At 37.7% G+C, this 13,169-nt stretch overlaps 1 protein-coding gene across 1 annotated transcript; it reads right to left on the reverse strand.

Moving 5' to 3' along the window:
• Positions 1-6,371: 6,371 nt before the first annotated feature.
• On the reverse strand, positions 6,372-11,971 carry Sqor (Sulfide quinone oxidoreductase). Its single transcript, XM_089850256.1, has 9 exons — positions 11,460-11,971; positions 9,706-10,104; positions 9,163-9,216; positions 8,899-9,093; positions 8,328-8,546; positions 8,012-8,198; positions 7,875-7,942; positions 7,046-7,224; positions 6,372-6,537 (listed from the first exon to the last, which is right to left on the reverse strand). Exons 2-9 carry the CDS (start codon positions 10,096-10,098, stop codon positions 6,477-6,479), a joined length of 1,356 nt encoding a protein of 451 aa, XP_089706382.1. The 5' UTR covers positions 10,099-10,104; positions 11,460-11,971; the 3' UTR covers positions 6,372-6,476.
• Between the last annotated feature and the right edge of the window lie 1,198 nt (positions 11,972-13,169).

Consider the following 13,169-nt stretch of genomic DNA (forward strand, 5'->3'; position numbering starts at 1 on the left):
CTGAAACTGAAAACTATTATTTAAAATAGACTAGAAAAACTTAAGAGGCACCTTTTCACCCTTAGGTTTCTCCACACCTCTCTGATAGGAATAAGTCGGTTTTGATGTCCTAAGGACTAAGCCCTCATCCTTAAATGACCATTAAATCAAATTGTACTGAGGTCCTTTCGACCGAATGTAGCTAACCTTATCTTTAGTTGGATTTAGTTTTTTGTGTTAAACCCGAGTGAATCCAGTAGCTTGACAAAACGTTGCCTTATCCCCTCGACCACTTGCATACTCCTTCAGTTTAACAACCGTGGTACGAGTTAAGCCTTGGCAAATTTCTTATTGCGATATGAATGAGATATACACCTAGGATGCAGGGTTCTAAAGTATTAAAGAAATGGATGGTATGACGTCATTCTTCTTCCTTGCATTCTCTTACAACTTGGCTAGTCTTTAAGTAACACTTTTCAAACACAAACGTAAAAACTAATATTTGAAAAGATACTAACATGTTAAATACTTCATTTAATGTTCCAGTAAAACAATGTCTCCCCAAAAGCTGAAACTGAGTCGAGTGAGATTTTCACATCAACTTTTAAGTTTGGAATTAGCAAAACCATAAAAAAGATATATAGTAAGCAATATACCATGAAAAAACAAACGCCTATGTTAAAATGGATGATAGTTCATTAAGTGATCATTATTGACCAGAATTAATTTATGGCTCACTGTCCCTAGTATTCTACCGACCTTGTGTTCACAGAGGCCATAAAAAATCTGATTTTCACCACAACATTTTAATGATTGTATAGGCCTAAAGGGCAAGGTCAATTATAGAAATTGGTCAAAATAAAGTTCTGTCAAATCTTTTGACACACAAATGTGTCGTATCAAAGATATGTCTTAACTTGGAAAATTTTTGGAAGCATTGCACTAAAAGATACTCAAGATTATACAAATTAATTTGCCCAAAATTTGAAACGATAATTTTACAAATTTTGGAAGCAAGTATGTGAGAAGGCAAAGAATGAGAATTGGCGTATACCGTTTAATTTGCAAAGCCCACTAGAAAAGCGAGTGTGATGCAAAATCCAGATGATCGAGTGCTTAAATGTTAAAGAAAGACGAAAATGCATTGTTGGTAAAAGAAACGTATTCATTGAAATTAATAAAACATTAAAGAGAAATTTCGAGCATTTAAACACGATAGCTTTAAGTACTCCACTGTACAAAGTAACGCAACCTTTGTCAAAATTTACACTAAATACTTTAACGTCGAAGAACGTGACGCGCTTCGTCAAATGTCAATGTACAGTACGCATTCTCTCCCAGCGGACATACGCCAATTTATACCCCGTGTACAAGAAGAATTGATGAATGACGTTGTAGACAAAAGAGGTTATTCCTTGAGTTGTTTATTGGATTGATCATGTAATGTTCATTTCGATTTAACGAAGGAATTGAAGAGAACGGTGCCAGCGCAAGTAACGTAACAACGGAAGTATCGTACGCACTCAGCGAAGATGCGTAAAACTTCATTTCCGTTAATCCACTTGATTTTCGTCAATGTTAGAAGCAATCAACTCTCGCAGTGTGAGGCATAGCTTGTGACATGCCGATTTTCCCTAAAAACGAATCTTCCTATCGAAATTTAGCATTACAGCAATGTAGAGTGTCTATTATACTTCCTGTTGTTACGTTACTCATGACGCGAGTGCCCCAATTGAATTTTTTTTTCGATCATAAGGTTAAATTTTAATTATTTATATAATTACGCGTTATAAATAATGCAAAATGCTGGATCCTTGCCAAAGATGAACTGAAAGGTTTGACTTGAAAATATTTAATTGAAATAAAATACCTATATTAATTGTTCGTAATTAAACTTCTAAAGGCAAACCTTGAATAATTAACCTACGCGTCAGTTGAAGATTATTCCGAAATTTCAAAGTAGTTTTTAAGTTATTAGAGAAGCTAGATTACCAAAATCACCATGCTTCTTCTATGGGACGCTAAGCCTAACAAGTGACGCGTCACGAATAATTCTACTACCAAAGAACCAATTCTAGTCCTCAATAGTGTTTGAAGTATCCTCGAAATAGTGTACACTCTCGACTATTAAAGGCTCACAGACTTAGTAATGCACATACCCACGAGACACAAGCACGTTAGCTAGGTGTGTCTACCTGTATGGAACTGTTTCATTTAACATTACCGGAGGGTGTCAGGTCTTATCTATAGGCGTTAGCCCTTTAAAATAATTGTACAGGGCCTCTCGATCGACTCCTTGTTACGTCGCAATATTAACAAGCGATCCAGCATTTTGCTAATAAAATTGTTACTCTGTGAATACGATAGTACAAAATATTTAAAACAATTACATAATTAAGTAAATTTGTTAATAATTATTGTTAATTGTCTTTTAAGCTAATTTAAAATATAGTTACTAACTTCTAATATTATGACACATTAAATTAGCGAGAAATTAAAAATATTGGTACGGTGGAGTAGATCTGAAGCTCCATTAATGAGTTACCCATATTTTTAATTGATGTAAATTTTAAGTGGCACATTGTTTTGAGGAATGCTTGAGCCGAGGTAGGCAAACCACAATTTTTTTATTGAAGGTTACTGTACTGTATAAAGATGCACACTGGCGGCTCTTTAATAAACAACTCATTTAACTCGTATTAATTGTAATTACAAGATTTTTATAAACCAAGCCAAAACTGAATTTGAAAATTCTATAGTTACGTAGTTTTCTAACCCAATGAGGAATTCACCGTTCTCATTTAATAGTACTTAGTTAGATACGTTCCGACCATATTTGTGACGTTGGTTATTGAGATTTAGTTGGGCAGTAACGTTGGTCATAGATTGTAGGTCATTTAAAAAAGTATGAGAAAAGAATATACTTATTAACTTATGTTGAGTCGATTTACTGGCAACTTAAGTGGAAGATATTACACACATATTTCACAATGTATAATTTTACATTAAATTAAAGTTATTTCAATGTTTTGCGACATGAAAAATTTAATTTTTGCAAAACTAAAAATTTCAATTTTTGCAAAACTAAAAATTTCAATTTTTGCAAAACTAAAAATTTCAATTTTTGCAAAACTAAAAATTTCAATTTTTGCAAAACTAAAAATTTCAATTTTTGCAAAACTAAAAATTTCAATTTTTGCAAAAATAAAAATTTCAATTTTTGCAAAACTAAAAATTTTAATTTTTGCAAAACTAAAAATTGATGTTTTGCAAAATAAAAAAGTTTCAACGTTTTAAAGGTTTCAATGTTTTGCAACATAAAATGTTTGAATTCACCACTTAGGGAACATATTTGTAAAAATGAGAAGATTGAATTCCTTACTGAGAGAAAGGTGGCGCTAATAATGAAAAGTAAAGGCCACAAAATTAAGTTTGTAGCGAAAACCCAAATGAGTAGAATGAGAAGTAATAACCTTTTTACATTGATAAATATATTATACACGTATATACCTTCGTCATATACAAATGTTTCTAAAAGTGTTCATTCCCTAAAACCATCGTCTTAAACAACAGAGTCTTAGACTCGCCGAATAAACGCCCTAGTTAAAGGACACGGATCGACAAAAACGCCAAAAACTATTCTTCAGATACCTGCTTTCGTTAACGCATTGAAATTACGTGCAGTACAATATTAATTCAGAGCCAAGAGACTGCAACTGGCAAATTCCGTTGTAGTTCAAGTTGAAGGTAGAAATTGGGCATTAGCCTTGAAGAGAGAATAAAGTGGTCAGACAACCAATTTCAAGAGATTTAGACATCTAAATCATTAAGAAAACTTGATTAACACATAATGGTTAATTTTATATTAAAATTGTAATTAGTTTCATTCTCTCTTTAGCAAGAACACGCTCTGGTAGCCTAAATTTCACATGATTTCCACACTGTTTCACGGGTTAATAGAAAAATGGCGCTATTTACGTTAGCAGAGAAGTTATTCCCATTTTAGTGAACGATTTTTTGATTGGCTGTAGGTCAAAGCGGAAGTCCACAACCTTCGTGGTCATAAAGGGTGCATGCATTAGTGACTAAATAAATATAAGTAAAGAATTTAAATGCACTTCGGGCATTTACTTCGAGGCCTGTTAATGATGCCAAATATTTTCGTGGGCTTGAAGCCGAGCTCATATTATTTTTCATTAAACTCTTCCTTGTTCACCCTCAAAATGGCGCAGATCTTATAGAATGGTGTTAAATAAATTTCCTATGATGGTCGCTAATGAGTCTTTCTAGCTTAACATAGATGCACAAGTTCATAAGATATGGTCCATAAGTTTGTCACTGGTTACAAACTGGAGCTTGTCATGAAGTGAGTGAGGTCATCATAGATTCTGGGTATAGTTACACCTGATGAGGCGCTGTCAAAGGGGGCTTAGTAATGCAGACTAAAAAGGAACTAGATGGAAGTCCTGCAAAATTAACCACCACCGAGTGTAGGTCAATTGACTCGCTTCTGTCGTTCTCCCTCGAACTAGCTCGAGTTGTAGGTCTCTCAGTAGCACTACGAAGTATAGGTAGTGTCATACTTATGGAACATATCACTCATAAACTTATGACAGCTGTAAGCATCCATATTTAACGTCCACGCCCAGAATGTGTTAATTAAAAGGTAATATTTCATTTCTTTTGATAATTAGCAGAAATGAACGATTTAAGCCCACCAAGTTTTGTTTCGGTTGAGAACGCTTTCAAAGTGACTAGCCTAAACGTTGTTCAATATTATAACTATTAAAGATTATGGCGATCCGTGTCCTTTCAATATATTGTAATTAAAAGTATTTATTAAATAGCTCTGTTTAATAATAATTAATTTGTAGAGAGAATTTAATCGCGCGTTATTTATGGAACAGGTTGTGAACAATTTGAAAAAAAAAAACATGCACATTTAAATGACAAACCCCCAAGCAAATAAAGTGCAATCTGTTGCGTGTGCCTTGCAAGCGCTTTGTTTGAAAATTATCTAAAAGACGGAATATAATTAAAATAATAAAAATCGTCGATTTAAAAATCTGTCCTCTTCACGAAAGCTCAACATAATTAATAAACAATTAAGGCATGTCGCGTAATTACACTGAAATTCATTAGTTGCTCGATCAATTAACAAACACGAATAAAACACGTAGTCGCGGTGTCGCAATTTTTGTAGAAAAATCAAATCAACACATTTTTATAAGCGCATCAATTAACAAAAGTAAATTACATCGCTCTCACCGATCGAATCGAATTAGAAACAAAAAAACAACAATAAAAAACAAACCTTTCTTTTTTGTTATAGCTTATTTGTCTGTGTTCAATAAACGTTTAAAACCCGAATCTATTTTGGTCGAACCTTATTTATTCCTTGAGTTAATAAGATATGTTCAACTTACGTTTGTCACTAGTTACTGAGAGCTTGACGTGTAGTGACAACTAACTAACGCTAGTTAATCCATGCATAAGTCATAGATTCTCGTAAAGCGACGCCTGGTGAGGCCGCTGTCAAAGGCTTAGTACAAACTTAATAGGAAGATGGACTGCAAAACTAACCGAGTCCGAGTGTAGCCAATTCTCGCTTCCGTCGTTCTCGAACTAGCTCGAGCTGTAAGTCTCTATAATCACGAGGTAAGGCAGTGACGTCATACTTAACGAACATATCTTATAAACTTACGATTATTCATTATATCTCAACTAATCGTTTACAGATAGGTTTAGACTCCTTTGTTCCACCAGAAGTAGGATAAGAGACTAGAAGTAAAAAGCGCTAGCATAGGTAATAGATCGTGGCACTAGTGAACAAATTTGAGCAGATTTTATTCGCCGCTTCCATCGCGCCAGACACTATAGAGAGAAATAAATTGGTCGAGTTCCAAAAAACATTTCCTATCCACTTCCCCTCAACCTAAAGCCGCGGAACAAGGACGCGGGTGTTTGAATCTAGTTCGGCCGTCTACCGCCACCCGAGAGCGTCTCACGTTTTGGAGGGAAAATTCAGAAACCGCTACTAGAGGGCCAACCGTTGGTCTGTTATCAAGAATATTCACTTTCGCCAAGTGGTTAGCTCAATACTTCTAGTCCCTTATCCTACTTCTGGTTCCACCAAACGTTCATTGATTAAAATAAAACTTAGTAGGCCTATACTTCAAACCCAGTCTCCCATAACCCTCAGAATAGTGTCGACCCCCTCCGCGTATGATTATCGAAGCGCAGGGAACATGCGTGAATAGGCTTAATATATTACCAAGAGATATAGTTGCTTCGCCACCATGAGTTCTATTTTCTCTAGACCTTCGACCTTAGTCTGAGCCAAAGACCCTACCCTTTAATTTATGACCTACTTAACAGAAACACCATGTCAACCACTATCAAAGCCGATTTAATATCTGTCAACGATCGATCCAGCGTAATGGAGTTGAAAACAAGTTCTATTTAATGTATAATCATTAAATTTTTGGAATCGTTTTCTATTTTCCCATTCCGAAATGAAGAAGTTTTCGAACGATTTTTGGTCCGTTCCAGTAACCCCTGAAACGTTAAATGAATATTATAACTTCCTCACTTAGAAACGAGGCGTGTTTAAGATAATAGACCCAACCAACGAATAAACAAGTTGGCTTGGTCACTACATGGTCTCGTCTCCATCTAAGGGATAGGATCACGTGACTAACGAAGTTGACTGTAGTATCATCTGTCGTTGAGCGACGAAAATGAATCTCTTATTTTTCTGATTGAATTAGAGCGAATTAGAGTCTGATTCTTGAGGTAAAACAGGTTCTGCGCATGGCAAAAATCTAGCCAATATGGTTATCCCTTTCTCGCCTCAAAACCCGCGAACGAGATCTGAGCCGTTATGAAAATTCAAAAGATTTTTTGGTTGGGTCTATTCATTAAAGGCAGCGTTTCCCAAACACATTGTAGGTCTAGCAACGCGTTACTGTCAGATTTGAAATTTACAATCGTAAATGGCAGATATGGTTCATTGAAAAATTTGAGAAACACTGGTGTAAGCGTATGGCACTGTATGGTGTATTACTTAAGTAGAAGGTTCCAGTAGAGTGGGGCCATCATTTCCTTCTTCATAATGTAGGAAACCCATCGTTCCTTGCTTTGGTCAACAGGAAGCGTTTCAAGGGGCTCCAAGTTGTAGTCGAACTCCGCCAAGATTGCAGTTCCGAAACCCGTAACGAGTGGACACGAAGTGTAACCGTCATACTGCAAGAAAGGAAAAAAATCATTTTTGAATTTCAATGATAAAGAAAGTATTCATTTTAAAGGTATTTTGAATAACTTCTTTCAGTTTGCTGGACACAATGAGTGCAGCTATAACATACAAAGAAGAAACGATTTCTGGTGACCAATCTTGATACTTATCCTAGTTGCGTTGGTGTTACTCGGGGATATTGCGAATGGAATTTACAGGCGCAAGTAGAGAAACTCAACGATAAGCCCCAAACACCGTTAATAGAAGAAACCATTCGAGCCAGACTCACCTGTCACCGGACCTTCCGAACATTGTTATACAATCGACAACCAATCTTAATCTTAATTAGTGTCGACATATTTGACAAACAGAACTGAATTTTTCCCATAAAAAGACAGGGTCCGTAAGGCCGGTGACCAATAGTTCTGGTTCCTTTAGTCTCTTCGATACAGTACGTAATTCGATTGCTCGTTTAATTTCTCTACTGGCGTCTGCGTAGGAATTCCATTCGGCTTATCCAAGTTGCGTAACATTAACGCCTTCAAAGGACTACCTTGGTCTGGTGGTCGGCAATAATTTCCACCCTGTACAGTCTGCACCCGACTTCAATTTCCTCTCTAGTGGTTCATATAAATTTATAATCGATTGTAAAACTAATTACCTTAGAAGTCGGCTCTTTGCCGTTCATAACGGAAACGAGGTTGCTCTTTAAAACCCCACATTGAGACGCTAAATTCAGACAAAGAACACTGCACTATAAGTATACGGGCGCTGGTTCACCGCCGAGGAATTCCATACCTATGGCCGCCGCCGTTTTCGAAGTGGGTAGATTGGTGCAATCTCCAATTCCAAAAATATTCGAATACTTAACGTGCTGAAGAGTGTCTTTATTGACAGTCAGAAAGCCCGTGTTTTTGTCAGACAGAGTACTTTGTCGTAATTCCTTCGGCGGGGACATGGGCGGAGTTACGTGGATCATGTCATACTAAAAGGGTAACAAATTGGTATACGCATCAACTGGCAATTACAATAAGTTAATACGGGGAAGTTATTATTAAATTCCTTTCCAGTTTAATTGGGTTACGTGGCACCGAGTGAGATTTTAGAGACGCACCTGAAACGTCAACCGTTTCTTCGGAACATCCTTCGAAGTCACAACCTCAAATTCCGCCTCTCGACTCTCCGGTCTAATCTGCACTAAATTGGTATTCAAGTTGACTTGAATTTCCTTCCGTTTAGCCACTTCCGCTAAAGACGTAGCGTAAATGGGCACGGAAAACATTGCACCCAGTCCGCTGTTGAAGATCACTTTCGAGCCATCTCTTACACCAGCCTATAACCAGAATTGAGTAAATTTACCAAAGATGGTAGGCCTAGATTATTTGCAGCATAAGTTTATAAGTGATATGTTCCATAAGCATGACACTACCTATACTTGGTAATGCTAGAGAATTACAGGTCGAGGACGACGGAAGCGAGAACTGACTACACTCGGTTAATTTTGTAATCCATCTAGTCCTATTTAGTCTATACGTTACTAAGCCTTTGACAGCACCCTACTACCAGGCGTCGTTTTACCCAGAATCTATGACCTACCTCACTCACTTCATGACAAGCTCCAGTTTGTAACCAGTGAGAAACTTATGGCGAACATATCTTATGAACTTATGTTTGTAGTAAAGTACCTTTCTGAGAAAAGCATCGGACAGGTACAAGGCCTTCTGCGGGGCCCCCGCGCATTTGATTGGCGTATTTGGTTGAGTGAATATGGCAGTACCTCCTTTGAAATTTCGCAACGCTTCCAAAGTTTTGGAAACAGTCTCGTAAGAGTAATTGGAACAAACACCCGGGGTGTCGAACGCTTCGGGTAAACCCTTAATCTAGAATTCGAAATTTTTTTTTGGAATTTTATAACATTTAATAAAAATATGAATGAAGAACATAAATACCTTTTCAAACTCGAGAACCAGTCCCATGGAGACTATTAAGTAGTCGTATCGAATCTGAAAGGAAAATTTCATGAATTGGTATAATGCCGGTTTAATCAGTAAAGTTTTGCTGTAGGCAGGCGATCTTGTATATTGTGGAAACCTTATTTGCGGGAGACCAGTCTAGTTACTTCCCCATAGTCTGTGCTGTGCAGGGAAAATGGTCAAGGGATTAAATTAGGCTAAACTGCATGGTGAACACCAGTTAATTCAATGTTTCAGCAGTGGTTAGGTTGATTTCTTCTTAAAGTTGGGACGCGGGCCAACGCCTGGTCCTTAAGACAGTTAAGAAGGTCCTATTCTAGATCCCCCTCGCCTAACATTTTAACTTCATGATTAAACCCTCATAGTTTTATTGAAATTGAAACTTGTAAAACAATTACCTTAAAGTTACATGATAGGGGATGACGGGAAAGAGTATTTGGTGTTTAATATACACTCTCTTAAAAATCACCCGGGTAATGTCGCGTTGCTATTAACCTAGCCACTATATCTTAGACTTACAATTTTTCCTTTATCAGTTTCAACTGAATTTCCATCGGGGTTAAAAGCCACGACCTTTTCATTTATCCATCTTGTACCTTTAGGCACGACGTCCACCATGGATCTTCGACTGTCCTCTAAACGTTTAAGTCCTCCGCCGACTAGAGTCCAGAGTGGTTGGTAACTATGAACAGTCTGTGGTTCTATGAGGGCCACTTTGCCCTTTCCTAGAAGCCTGGTCATCTTGGAGGCCATGGTAACGCCACCCGCACCACCTCCCACTATGACGAGTTTGAAGGATTCATCATTGGTAGCGCTAGACGTTGACGCCAGGTGACGCAAAATGACTGGGCTTGGCCTTTTTCTTAAGAACTTAATGGTTGCGTGGCCCAACATTGTCTTGACGCTAGACATTATGGACTAGAAAAAATTAAAATAATTTATTATTTTAAATGAATCTGTTTATGATGGTAAAAACTAAGACAGATAGAGGTAACGGGAAAAAGAGGCAGGAACGGGAGCGCGACCGGAGAGACTTGTTAGTTCTTATCACTCGGTATCAGTCGTGTTTATGATCTAATCAAAGAGACTCGCGTTCTACCCATGCAGTCCGTGTTTGGGCTTAACGGTCCGCCTTACTACTTATAGACCATTCCTGCAATGCCATTTGAAAAGCAAAGTCAGCTCAGGGACCCTATTCTGTAATTTTCTCGATCCTTCCCGTAAACATTACGGTTCCCGTTAAGTTTACAGTTTTCCGTTTTTGGCATAACGGCCAAATGAAAATTCGAGAAAAATGCTATTCTATAACTTTACCGTTAAGTAAAAACATTTTTCCCGTTAATTTTTAAATTCCCGTTGAAATTTCATCATACCGTTTTCGTTAGGCTTAAGTTGAACTATTGACAGATTGTTGGCTTGGTATTTCTTCACTATTTAATTATTTATAAATGGTCAACTTAATTAAATTAACTTTTATTTATCACGGAAAACGCGTTGACACGCAAAGCATTGCCTTCTTTCTTGCACAGCAACGCGAAGAATTTCCATTTGTATTAATCGGTAGGCCCATTTAAATATCACTCTCGAAACGTAATTGAAATTATTGCCAAAAATGAACACATATGTAAACAATTAAGTTTATACCACTATAATGGTGTTTTTGAAATAGGCTTAACAATGCTTTTTTAAACCGTAAAATCCCTAACGGATGCCTTCGAGCTCACGAAAAGTTAACGTTTACCGTTACCGTTAAGTTTTCGTCCAAAAAGTTACAGAATAGACTTTTTCACCAAACGGTTTTTGCCGACCGTAATCTTTACGGTTCACGAAAACTTTACGGGCAAAAACGCTTACAGAATAGGGTCCCTGGGGTCGGACCACCATAAGAGTGTACTTCCCTCGCGCCAAGAAGCGCCGCAAGAGGCAGTGTTAGTCGCCTAGCTTCTCTCCGTCTGGCGTTGCCTCTAGCCGAAATTGAAGCAGACGCTTATGGCGGCCCCGCCCCTGTGCGTCGCTTTTGGTTTCTCTGAAATAAATTTATGGAACCGTCTATTGCAGAAGAATTTTCTAGCACTTAAAAAAACATCTAGTTGTATTCGCTAACCACAAAATAGTTTCCAAGTTTAAACTTAAAATTTAAGTAAAAAACAATCCTAAATATCTAGAAAAAAACTTAATTTTAAAATGAAAGTTAGTTCAAGAACAAGGTATAGACGTTCTTACGGCTCGATATCAGCTAGAGCGAATTGCGAAATAGAAAAACCCGTACTCACTGAACGTTTCCTACGCAAATGAAACCGCGTTTTGACGTTACAATTGTAATCTTTATATTGTTAACAAAGGCGAGGTTTAAAACAATCTGACACTACAGAAAATTAATTTTCAACTCTTGTCAGATTTATATCAACTTTACTTTTCGCAGCTACTTGTACGACAAGTATGAGCGTCGCAACGAGATACGGAGCATTCGTAAAAACGTTTATTGTGATGACATATTAACCTTGAAACGAGGCCTCTACATAAAACTGCTCGTTCGACTTTGATAGATTAATAAAAGATAATTATTGCAGAAAGGCACTCCGCGGGATGATAAAGAACTCAAAGAGATTTATAGCTTTGTACGAATTAATAGAGGGGAGTTGAACAGTGTTATTTTCTGTATTATCAACGGAACCAAAGAGTTCATAAAAACGGAGTGGTAAATATTCGAGGCTATCAGCGTATACCACGCATTTACTGTTCTGGGGCGCATTGAAATACTTAACTCGTTTCTTTTGCGTGGCTTCCTAAGTCAAGGGACCCCTCTTGTTGTTGCATGGGGTTGTGGCCTTGCTTAGCCGATGTATCAACCTCTAGCAGGCCGTAATTATTCGGGATGCATATGAATGTTACTGGTAAGGATTAAGGAAATGAGGTTTACTCGGGTGGTGACGGAAGGGATGGTGGGGTACAGCCCTCACCGGAAACCTGGGTATAGTACTATAGTAGCGCCGACTTGTGTCGTATTCCCTCAAACTTTGTCGTTCCGAGCCTTGGTTAAAGCTTACGACACATCAGCGCGTTTGAAAAATGGTGGCAAAGTTTGGGTTACGGCCACAGCGACATCAGGCGACGCTATTCTCGCGGTTGAACTCATACCTTACGCAACAGTTCAAAACTCGCAAATGTGTAGTAGGCCTTACAGGAGTGCGACACATTCTCGATTTTGTAAAATCGTACATTTCAAATTTTAACCGACGACTGATGAGTAGATGGCGCGAAAAACGTTAAAAATAGTCCTGTTAGAACTGCTCTAGAGCGTCATATAAATAAGAGTGTATAAAAACAGAAACTAGAAGCTGGCAAGATATTTTGGGAGATCTTGTTTTAGCCACATCGTACTATTTACTGGAATTCTTTTTTCAAATATCTAAGACAGTGGTCATGGACCAGTTTATTTATTCCAGGCCAGGGGGGTCGCTGGCCCAATGTCCAGTTTAATAAAAATCCTTATTTCCCACACTGGTTAAAAGTCTTGGGCCTCTTGGCTCAAAAATCACCGTTTTAAGTCGTCTGCTCTCGCGTCTACTGGGCGACCAAAGGGGAAAGTAAAAATTTACTCCCCTAGTCTGAGTGGGCCTTTAGATTAAAACTCAGCAGATTCTCTACTCCTATCTGTTATATTCTCTTTGCTTGAATTGAATTGTTATTGTTTTCAATTTATCTCGATGACTTCCTTCTCGGAACGAGGGTGACTTTATCGTCGAGAGATAGAGAGAGTCAAGGTGAATGCTAGCCTTAGAGGAGAGGGAAAGTTATTAAGAAAATATGTTGTCGGTTTATTTCTGCCTTTGGCCAGTACTTAATGCGCCCGGCCTAGTAGTTCATTTCTTCATAAACTAGGATAATGAAAAATAAATTTGATAGAAAAACATCATTTTCGGTTTCACTATCACGTGAAATAAACTTGTTTTCGAAGTTGAGGCCAAACATATGCCTACGAG

Source organism: Phalangium opilio, unplaced genomic scaffold, assembly GCF_054372755.1.
Source record: "Phalangium opilio isolate 3A_F unplaced genomic scaffold, DU_Popi_V2 ptg000089l_1, whole genome shotgun sequence".
Classification (NCBI taxonomy): Eukaryota; Metazoa; Arthropoda; class Arachnida; order Opiliones; family Phalangiidae; genus Phalangium; species Phalangium opilio.